General features: G+C 45.8%; 1 protein-coding gene across 1 annotated transcript; it reads left to right on the top strand.

Annotated features, from left to right (window-relative positions):
• Positions 1–795: 795 nt before the first annotated feature.
• LOC133156942 (uncharacterized) lies at positions 796–10,612 on the top strand. Its single transcript, XM_061283082.1, has 2 exons — positions 796–1,554; positions 7,728–10,612. The coding sequence occupies exon 2, from the start codon at positions 8,058–8,060 to the stop codon at positions 9,984–9,986; it is 1,929 nt and encodes a 642-aa protein (XP_061139066.1). The 5' UTR covers positions 796–1,554; positions 7,728–8,057; the 3' UTR covers positions 9,987–10,612.
• The last annotated feature ends 1,076 nt before the right edge of the window (positions 10,613–11,688 follow it).

The following is an 11,688-nucleotide window of genomic DNA, read 5'->3' as shown; positions in this document are numbered from 1 at the left end:
TGCAAAAAGTTTGGACACCCCTGCCCTAGAGTATCTCCGTGTACCCCCATTTGACAACCACTGTTCTAAAGAGTACTACTTCGCGTTGGCAGGGCTGGGTAACAGGACTGTTGTCTTTAATTCTCAGGAAAGGAGGGGGTGTTGTAGAGTCCCCCTCTGGATGGAGCAGCTCTTTTTTTAAAGAGGACTTCGCGTAGGCAGGGATAAAAAACTTGTGTGGTTGAGAGAGTGACTGGTAGGATAAATTGACGAAAGAGCAGTACTAGCAAATAACACAGGCAAGAAATTTGTTGAAAGGTCAATTTAAACCTGCATTGAGGATCCTCAAAGAAAAAAAAATTGAAAAGAAATTGAAAAAACTAAAACTACCAAATTAAGATGGGAAATGTAAACTGCAAATCTCCAAATAAAGGGGCTCTTGAAGGAGATGAGAAGTAGATGGCGAGTAGATTTTCTAATTGTATGCAATACATGCCGAAGTGGAAGAAAAAGTATGGAGTACAAGGAAAGATGAAAGTTGAAATGTGGAACGTAGTGGTAGACATTTTGGAGGAGAGTGTGGCTAGGAAGCCAAAGGGATTGAGAAAGGAAAGAGAACTCCAATGTGCCAAAGTGTGGTTGAAAGCTTCACAAGAGAGAAGAGAACAAAATCAAAAGACAAAAAGAAAAATTAAAAGTGATGAGGCCGCCATTCAATTAAGATTTGAAAAATAATTCAAGTTGCACACTGGCATCCCATTCAATGATGCAGCTGAGACTGGTTTCCCCCCTGAATTAAGCAACTGGGTAAGGAAACTGTTAGATAAATTGTATATATATGTTATCATGCGTTCCCTAATGAGTACTTATTAATAAGTTATTGCGCAGAATGCTTGCTGTTTCGCCTTGCAGACGTCCACCAGTCCACAACAAGTCATACGATGCTGTCTGGGGCTTCCTGACCTTCTACACCTCTGGGAATCCAAGAAAGTTGCTGATAGCTCAATCTACTCTGTTGATGTCTGCACATGGCATTCTGTCCTTGCACTCCTTTCCCATGGCGTCCTGTCTGTAACTACTTGTTTATGTCCTTGCGCTCCTTTATTTTCTCATGACGTCTTGTGAGCACTTGTTTTACATAGCATACATAGCATTTTGTCCTTGCGCTCTTTTTATTTCTCATGAGACTAGGCCATGCTTTCCCCCCCACCTGTTAGGGGCTAGTCTCACATTGTAGGCAGGGCATCCCAAAATAAAAAGAGCGAGGGGTGTGACAGATCTTTAGTGTATTTTGGACTGCTGTAAGTCTGGTTGCACTCCTCGCGAGAAAAGACTCAACATTCTGCCTCACTGGTTTTGTCTGCTGATCCTTTTGCTGATTTTGAACCTGACAGATTTTTGGGGGCTCGTCCGGGATCTCAATAGACCTACTTCGGGTTCCGGCTGACTTTTCGACGCAGGGCAAGTCCTTGGCCAAGGCATATAAAGGAAACCCTTTTCACGGGGCTGACTCGATCAGTCAGCTGGACGCCGGAGTGGTTGACGAGATCGTCCGAGGGAAAGGCCCAGCGGACTGTGAGTATGAATGTTGATTCTGTTGAAAGGAATGAAAGTGTAGTGGCAAGAGGTCACTTGAAACCTTGACAATTCTAGACCCTATCAAGTGCATATTTAGAGACAGTTAAATTCTGTAGGGGATGCTGGAGTCCCCTGACGTAAACGTCAGTTAAATTCCACAGGAGGGCAGACTCCTCTGTTTTCTAAAGAAATAAAGAAGTACAGGTAGTTGGAGCAGTTAAATCCCGCTGAGGTGTGGTGGGGCCTCCGCACTAACCTTCCTACTGTGTTAGTTTTCTGCTGCCATCTGTGGTGGGTTTTCCTTATCCCTTGTTTAGCTGGTTTGGCTTCTTTCTCCGTGAAAAGATAGGTTTTATATTTACTTTGGGAAAAAGGTAAAGATAAGTTTTCCTTACACAATAGGAAGGTTAAAGAGTTGTTAAAATCCACTGGAGGGCGGGCTCCCCTGCTTGCCTGTGAGACGATAGGAATGCGCATTGTGTGTGTGTGTGCATGGGTATGGTTTGACTGAGAGTGACCTCATTTGAGCTCTGATTTGAGGTTTGAGTCCTCTGTATAAACACGCAGGAGTGTAAACAGTGGCTTGGTGTGGACGAAAGCAAGGATTCTCCGTTTCCTCCGGAGACCCACCACACATCGAACATTTATCCACTGTCCTGTGAACTAAATTGGCTTTAGGACACTGCGGGTGCCATTCAAATTGCCAAATCCGTAAACTAAACAAATAAATCATGGGGACAGCAAATAGCAAGCAAAAGCCGCTGCCCCGACATGAATTGAAATGCAAAGATTGGACATTGATGGAAGAAGTTGACCCCGAAAATGTAAAATATCTTGACAAATGGATAACCGATTACAAATTTGACGGTCAGCTGAAAACAAATTCGTTGAATAACCTAAAACAATCAATTGATGCTAAATGTGGTGTAAAGAGGAATAACGACGGATATCATCTAATAGTAAAATGGGAATTGGAGGCTGAGAAGAGAAAATGTGGGCAGATAAGAGAAAGACTGAGAGATAAGGAAGACGGAGGAAAGATAAAAAAGAACTTGTTGTTGCACAGGCAGGAGGATGATGAGACAGTGTCAGCGCGGGCTCGCTTGAAGGCCAAAGCTGACGATGCGATGAATGAGGATGAAAAGAATGATCAATCTATAAAGACGGAGATTGCAGCACGCCAAAGTGAACCAATTTTCCCGTCTCTGTACCCCAAATTACCAAGCACAAATCATCCTCCTGAGTATGGTGCTTCTGCTCGTGGTGTGTTGACGCGGAGCCGTGCTCGTGGTGTGTTGACGCGGGGCCGTGCTAAGTTGGTTCCTTCGGCTGACGCAGACGCATACCCGATGATTGAAGTGGCAAATCCTCATGATGAGGGAGGACCCACAATTTTAGTATACAGAACATGGACCCACGCTGATATAAAATCAGCAATTGAGGGTATAGCGTTGCCCACTGAAGATGTTGATCAATATTGTACCGACATGAGCCAACTCATTGCTTCATACAATTTGAGAGGCGATGAAGTACAACAGGTTTTTATGGCATCTTTAACCAAACATTGGGCAAGCGTTAAAGGCACCTGGGATCCCTTTGATTCCCGGGGCCGTCCATTGGAATGTAACGGGGTGCCATTACAAAGAGAAATTGACCAACTATTGGGCAGGATCAAAATAAAATTTGAACGTAGAGCAAATTACACAGACATTGGCCGAACCAAACAAAAAGAAGATGAGTTGTTTGAAGACTTTAGGCACAGACTCGAGAGAGTGTTCAAGGCCAATAGTGGCTTGGAGCATGGATCTGATGTTTATGACCAACAACTCAAAAACGCTCTACATGCAAATTCGCGACCAGCAATCCAGAGCTGGATCACTAAACATATGATCACTTTCCCGACATCTACCTTGCCACAGTTCATTGATCATGCTATACACGCCGAAAAAGTTGTCAATGCAAAAAGAGCAAAAGAGAAGGGGAAAATGGGCACCGTGTTTTTTGTTAAAGGAGAGCAGTCTGAGATGTTTTATCAAACTAAGACCTTCGAACCGCGCCTGGAGGGGCGTGGTCGTAACAAATTCCGTGGCAAGGGTAGAGGGGGGTACAGTCGTGATTCTCCCAATTATGGAACAAATGACCAGCCCGCTTCAGGTCAGTCAAGACGGTACAATGCTGGACCTCCCGTTTGCTGGTCATGTGGGAAAACAGGCCATATAGCAAGAAACTGCCCAGATAATCACAAGGGTGGGAGTAGACCTCCCTTATGACTGGCCGAAGGTCAAAATACAGTTGAAACAACTGTCTTGCCAACAGCTCCCCCTGTTGATGTAGATTTGAACATTCAAGATTTGTTGATGAACAATGTTGAGAAGCCAGTGATAACTCTATTCGTAAACGGGACTCCAATAACCTTTTTGTGTGACTCAGGGGCATGTGTGACCACGTGTCGTGACATACCTGCAGATGTGCAAAGTAACGGTAGATCCTTTTGGGTGAGAGCAGCGAATGGGCTGGCAACCCCAGTTCCCCAGTCTCGACCAGTTTGGATACGGGACCCAGAAGGGGGAAGTTGTTGCATTCCCATTTTGCTGATGCCCAGTTGCCCTATTAATTTGCTAGGTAGAGACGCTCTCACTGCCCTTGGGCTTTCCCTTGTGTCTCTTAATGGTCAAATTGCTGTCAAAAGGCGACACCAGTTACAGATATTTGGCCAATTTCACTGCTACTATTTTTATTCATTGGATTTGGCTGACGCAGAAGTGATGGAATTTGGTTCCCCTCTTTTGGCCCGTGTGGCCACCCTTTTGCGCTGCCCTGAACAAGCAATGGAAGCCAATCAACTACACATAACTATGTGGCATAAAGACACACCGGGTCCTGATCACAACTACGAGAACATGCTTGAGGCTGCTACACCTGCCACCTTGACAACTTCTTTCCTTCTGCACGATGGTGAGAGCCGTGCTTGTGTAGTCATACAAGCGGCTCCCCCTGCTGTGCAGAAGTTACACGTGTCTCCCACTCCGCTCCACATCTCTCTCTACAGGCCTCACACCGCAGCCTGGCAGAGTTTAGGATTTATGGCTGGTGATGCCTTGGCAGCTTCTGACTGGACTCAGGTTAATCCTGACTCCTTTTACAGTCCTTCCACCAAGCTCTTCAAACAAAATATGACTAAAGCCTTGTCATTCATTAGTGGAATCCACGCTGATCCTGGTGTTGAGCAAACACCCTCATCTTGAGATTATGTGTTGACGTCCGATGACGAGCACATCCTCGCTGAGGTCCCAAGTCATCTTTGGTCTGCGGGTCCTTCTGACGTTGGTTTAGTGAAAGGTGCGCTTCCTGTTGTCATAAGACCTAAAACTGAATACCGCCCTTGTGTGAGGCAGTATCCTTTAAAACCTGATGCCTTACAGGGTATAGCACCTGTTATTTCTGATTTATTAAAAGCAGGTGTCATCGTTCCTTGCCCGGATTCTCCTTGCAATACCCCAATTTTCCCTGTAAAGAAGGCACCCCCTTCTGTGGGGTGGAGAATGGTGCAAGACTTGCAAGCTGTAAACAATGCTGTTATTCAGAGAGCACCTTGTGTCCCTGACCCGCATACTTTGTTGAATTCATTGACACCTGATGCGAAAATCTTCACAGTGATTGACATTAGCAATGCTTTTTTCTCTGTGCCTATTGCAAAAGAGAGTCAGTTTTGGTTTGCGTTTACATATGCTGGCTCAAGGTACACCTTTTCAAGGTTACCACAAGGGTACTGTGAAAGCCCGACAATTTACTCCCAGGTGATGGCAGCCAGCATGGCTAAATTTGTCCCGCCAATGGGAAGTCAGATCTTGCTTTATGTTGATGACATTTTGATAGCATCTCCTGATTTTGCCTCTTGCCAAAAAGACACGCTTGCAGTGCTGCATCACTTGGCAAGTGAAGGCCACAAGGTCAGCAAGAACAAGCTTCAACTGTGGTCTGCTGAAATTAAGTATCTAGGCCACAATCTAAGTTCCCAAGGTCGATCCATAATTGAAAGCAGAAAAGCCTCTATTTTACAAGCTCCTAAGCCACTAACAAAGAAGCAAATGATGTCTTTTTTGGGTCTCACAGGTTATTGTAGAAACTGGATACTTGATTATGCCCAAATTGTTGCTCCTCTGTCCAAATTGATGTATGTGGAAGACATCTCAATGTCCGCTCACTTAAAATGGACTCCTGAAGCCGAGGATGCTTTTGTTTTGATCAAACAGGCTTTGGTCTCCAGCTCCACTCTAGCCTTACCCAACTATGATAAGGTGTTTGTCCAGACTGTTGACTGCAAAGGTCATTACATGACCTCTGTTTTGCTCCAATCACATGGCTCAAAATTGCGTCCTATTGCTTTTTATTCCTCTAAACTGGACAGTGTTGCATGTGCTCTCCCACCATGCGTGAGGGCCGTGGTGGCAGCCTCCATGGCTGTGGAGAGCAGTGCTGGTGTTGTGTTATTTCATCCTTTAACACTGAAAGTTCCTCATGCTGTCTCGGCTCTTCTGCTACAGACTAATATGACCTTTCTGTCGCCTGCGCGTCATCTTTCTTGCATGGCTACGTTGCTGTCTCAGCCGCATCTGACCGTTGAAAGATGCACGACACTCAATCCTGCCACTCTCATTCCCCTTCCTGACGATGGCGAATTCCATGATTGTGTCGATGCTGCCCAACAGATTGCAAAGGCTCGGCCTGATTTGGAAGATACGCCTCTGCCAGATGGTCATGTGGTTTTTGTTGATGGGTCTTCTAAGAAGAATGAATCTGGTGTGACCCTTACTGGGTATGCCATTGTTACTGCCGACGTGGTTTTGGAGGCTGCTAAACTGCCATCCAATATGTCGGCACAGGCCGCTGAGCTCATTGCTTTGACTGGGGCCTGCAAATTGTTTGCAAACAAGTCCGTCACTATCTGGACTGATAGTCAGTATGCTTTTGCTACAGTGCATGTTTTTGCTCAGCAGTGGAGCAACCGTGGCATGATAACTTCTACAGGGAAGCCCGTCTCCCATTCCGCTATACTAACTCAACTTTTGGATGCTGTCCAGCTGCCTTTAAAGGTAGCGGTTTGCAAGTGTGCTGCTCACACTGCGGGCTCTGATCCTGTTTCTCTCGGTAATGCTTTTGCTGACAAATCCGCTAAGGCCGCTGCGGAAGGCCTGCTTCATGTCCTCTCGTCTCTCACGGCTCATGATTCAATGTCACACATCTCCCCTGATGTGTTGCTTGACATGCAGTCTCAGAGCCCCTCCCAGGAACGACTCTCTTGGGAAAAGCGGGGTGCAACTAAAAACACCGATGGTCTTTTTGTGTGACCTTTGGGCAAACCTGTCTTGCCTCGTAGCTTGTTCAAATGGGCTGCTATTTCAAGTCACGGGGTCACCCATGTCTCGGCGGGAGGTATGGTGAAACAAGTCGAGGCTATTTATACAACATACGGCTTTGCCGCTTTTTCACAACGATTTTGCAGAGCGTGTTTGATCTGTGCTAAACATAACCCACAAGGCAATTTAAGACCTCAGAGAGGGAAATTCCCGACTCCATTGTACCCGTTTCAGACAATACATATGGATTATATCCAATTACATAAATGTGAAGGGAAAGAATATTGATTGGTCATAATAGACGCATTTTCTAAATGGGTAGAAATATTTCCTACCAAACATGCAGATGCACTCACAGTGGCAAAAGCCTTATGCAAAGACATCATTCCAAGGTACGGTATTCCAGAAACAATTTATAGCGACAATGGTCCACATTTTGTAAATCAAATAGTGCATAACATTGGGAGAATGTTCCACATAAATGTAAAGAACCATTGTTCATACAGACCGCAATCCGCTGGCCTGGTTGAGAGAGCGAACCAGTCTATAAAAAACAGATTAAAGAAATGTATGGAAGAAACAAAACGACCGTGGACTCAGTGTTTAGACCTGGTTAAAATGTACATAAATATTACAAGTACAACAGGGCTAACTCCTTATGAAACTATGTTTGGGAGACCTTACAGGCTTCCTCAGTTCAAAAACACATGGGAGATCCCCGAGGACGCCACGTTAGCTGATTACATGAGAAAAATGTTGGAACGTCAAAAGAATCTAACCAATAACACTGATGATGAACCCATTTCTCTGCAGGAAGACCCCAAAGTGGTACCGGGAGACTGGGTTTTGATCAGGAGTATCAAGAGGAGGAATTGGCATTCACCCAAGTGGGAAGGTCCCTTTTTGGTACTACTCACGACACCTAATGCTTTAAAAATAGCCGAACGCAACACGTGGATTCATTTAACTCATTGTAAAAAAGTGATCTCCGCAGACCCAACCTAAGTACGGAAGGTGAGCAAAGTCTGGTAATAGTGCCTGATCCTGGTGCCAAGATCCAGGGTTGACACGAAAGCTAGCAGAAGCCGATTTCCGAGACACCAACCCGAAGCTCAGGGTGTTGACTCTGGGGAGATCCAAAACATGAGCATTAGAGAGTCATTTGGTGAGTGCTTTAATCGGGCTGTAGCCTGCGCGAAGTCTACCATGTGCTTTTGGTTGTTTTTGCTGGTTTGTGTTACCATTATATTTTTTTCAGGGGTTACTTTATCTGGAGGGATAGAGTACCATGAGCCTCGCACATTATTCTCTCAGGCGACTGCTAACGCTAATTCTAGTCGATGTGGCTCATGGGGAGAACTTGCTAGACATAAGCGCGACACTAAATCCCCTTTTGGTCATGTTGTTTGTGTTCCAGGAGCCGTCCGTGTTCCAACCTGTGTACCATGGCTTTTGTCTTGGGCTTATAATAACTCATTAATGTTTACTGTGGCTCCTAACACATCTTCTTCTATTATTTTACCTTTGAAAAGTTTGAAAGGGTTTCGTAATGGTCGCCCCACTACTGGAGATAGATGGCTCGGGTATTGGTGGTATTTAACTGGCCACCCGGTTAACACCGGCTGGGGCACCCTTGTCACCACGCAAATGCGAGGGTATTGGCCCTCTGGTTCCAGTGACGAGGCTGTGTTCTTTGCTAAACGAGTGACTTTGATAAATCGGGGCACAAGCCTCCTTTTGACTCTTACACTCCCTGACGGTCATATTCGTCCTCCAAATGCCACCTTGTTTAACACTTCTTGTTGGGGTTTTCAACTGTGGGCTTGGTCCTCTGGAACCGATCCTCGCTTTCCTATTGCTATTTGCCTTAATAGAACAATGTCGGTCGCAGACCGTCCCGTTACAAATAAATACACCTTGTCAGCGGGAGCAAAAATCACAAGTACGCTCCTCACTGATGTAGACAGCTATTTTGTGGCCTCCACAGGGATAAGCGGTCATACTAACAACTGGCTTCTTATGGCTGAGCAGGCCGCAAAGATGGCTGGCGCTAGTTGCATTGCATGCATGGGTCCCAGACCTCTTTTGAAAATCATACCTGCAAATATAGGCCCTAAGTGTGCTGTCGTTTTGATGTTAGACTCGTCCATTTCACCCACTCACGATTGTTTTAGATGGGATACGGTTTACCCTGTTGCCCCTATGACAAAGCATAAACCCCTTTTTTCGTCTGTTGTAGCTAAGGGTAATTTTACATGCATTAGATTACCTGGTACCGGTGTGATGCTCGGCGCCCTACCTGCTCCGTGGTGTGGGTCCGTGACCAAGGTCACGGCCCCTTTTTTGCCCATTGGTGTTCCTAGGGGAGTGCCGGATGAGTATAAGCTGGTGAATCAGATAGCAGCTGGTTTTGAATCCGCCCTGTGTTGGTGGTGTACTCTTAACAAAAATGTTGACAGGATTAACTACGTCCATTACAACGTGCAGAGGCTTGGAAACTGGACCGAGGCGGGTTTCAAGGCGGTCCACTCCCAACTGGCCGCTACTTCCCTCATGGCTTTCCAGAATCGAATGGCCCTTGACATGCTACTCTCAAGAGAGGGCGGTGTCTGCGCCATGTTCGGTGAGCAATGTTGCACTTTTATTCCAAATAACACTGCGGCCGACGGAAGCCTGTCCCAGGCCCTTGAGGGCCTGCGGGCCTTGAACGGGAAGATGAAGGAGCACAGTGGAGTGAACACGGAGGTTTGGGCCAACTGGTTGAACGTGTTCGGAAAGTACCGCACCCTGGTTTCCTCTGCCCTGGTCTCCGTTGCCGTTTTCTCTGCCATTTTGACCTTGTGTGGATGTTGTTGCATCCCTTGTCTCCGATCCCTATTTAACAGGCTAATTACGGCTGCTATCTCTCCACCAGCTGAGACTTTCCCGTTGCTCCTAAGGGATGACCTTTCGGTCGACGGGGGTTCCTTCTCTATTGACGACCCGGTCAGCGAATCTGTTGTGGTAAACTTGTCCGATTTGTTTTCTGACCCGGGCTTTGCCGATTGTGACTCAGTTTCCTCCCGTGTGTAAGTTGGTTCCTGCGAAATGTGATCCCTGTGGCTGAAAATCTTTTTGAAGTGGCCATATGGGTGATGGGTTGGTCTCCGGGGACTTATGATAAACAGGGGGGAATTGTTAGATAAATTGTATATATATGTTATCATGCGTTCCCTAATGAGTACTTATTAATAAGTTATTGCGCAGAATGCTTGCTGTTTCGCCTTGCAGACGTCCACCAGTCCACAACAAGTCATACGATGCTGTCTGGGGCTTCCTGACCTTCTACACCTCTGGGAATCCAAGAAAGTTGCTGATAGCTCAATCTACTCTGTTGATGTCTGCACATGGCATTCTGTCCTTGCACTCCTTTCCCATGGCGTCCTGTCTGTAACTACTTGTTTATGTCCTTGCGCTCCTTTATTTTCTCATGACGTCTTGTGAGCACTTGTTTTACATAGCATACATAGCATTTTGTCCTTGCGCTCTTTTTATTTCTCATGAGACTAGGCCATGCTTTCCCCCCCACCTGTTAGGGGCTAGTCTCACATTGTAGGCAGGGCATCCCAAAATAAAAAGAGCGAGGGGTGTGACAGATCTTTAGTGTATTTTGGACTGCTGTAAGTCTGGTTGCACTCCTCGCGAGAAAAGACTCAACATTCTGCCTCACTGGTTTTGTCTGCTGATCCTTTTGCTGATTTTGAACCTGACAGAAACACTTGGGGGAAGCGGACACTGCTTGTGTTACAACAACCATGCAGTGGGCCAGACACGCTGACAAAGTGATCGAGAAAGGCAAAGTTCTGATGTATTTCATATAGATGATGATGATAATAATCTAGATCAGTGGTTCCCAAAGTGGCCGGTACCGCCCCCCTGGGGGCGGTGGAAAGATCTAGGAATTCACTGGGGAACCAAGGGGGCGCCAGCCTGCAAAAGTTTGGGAACCATTGATCTAGATGAAGATACAACGGTCTTCTTCCAAAGATCCCAAAGGGGCAGAGGAAGAGTTAGAGGCCAACAAGGTCGCAAGCCACCATTCAAATCAAAACCCCCATCAGATTCAGACAACTGTGGGAAACATGGAGACTGGTCAAGAGAGTGTCGTCATAAAAAACAAAACCAATCAAAGGGTGGAGGAAGAGGCAGAGAAAAAGTCAAATTTTCAGCATGACAAGCTTCCTCCCCTTTGACCTCTCATGCTCCTATAGATAAAGAAGTAATAGATTTCCATACAGCATGAGACATTCTGAGTGCATTAAAAGAATGACAAATGACCAGGGATCAAATTGTGTTCACACTAAAATTAAAATTTGTGGTAAAGAAATGCAAATTGCTTCTAAAAGATAAATAAAGAATTAGAATGTGCTGTCCTCACGTGCGCGGGCGGGAACCAGCTCATGATTGACTGCAGCCTGTGACGAATCATTGATCCCGGGCCCCACCCCTCCAGCGCGAGAGCTGTGCATGTGTGTGCGTATGTGTTAAAATGATGAAATTGGCTAAACCTTTAGGGCAAAGAAATTTTCTAGACTGTGGTCTATCCAATTTGCACCGCAAAACAAACATTTTTGAAAAATAAAAATGAGCAAAAGAGAGAAATCTGTTTGCGGGCAAAAACTGATCCACACTAGTGCATATTAGTGTCGAGCCCTCATGAAAAATTCAAACAAAAAATGACAGAACACGCTTTCAGGAATTGGATGAAGCAAAATTGTGAATTTAAGACATTGCA

Source organism: Syngnathus typhle, linkage group LG7 (genome assembly GCF_033458585.1).
Source record: "Syngnathus typhle isolate RoL2023-S1 ecotype Sweden linkage group LG7, RoL_Styp_1.0, whole genome shotgun sequence".
Lineage (NCBI taxonomy): Eukaryota > Metazoa > Chordata > Actinopteri > Syngnathiformes > Syngnathidae > Syngnathus > Syngnathus typhle.
This window is presented reverse-complemented; position numbering and strand designations above follow the sequence as displayed.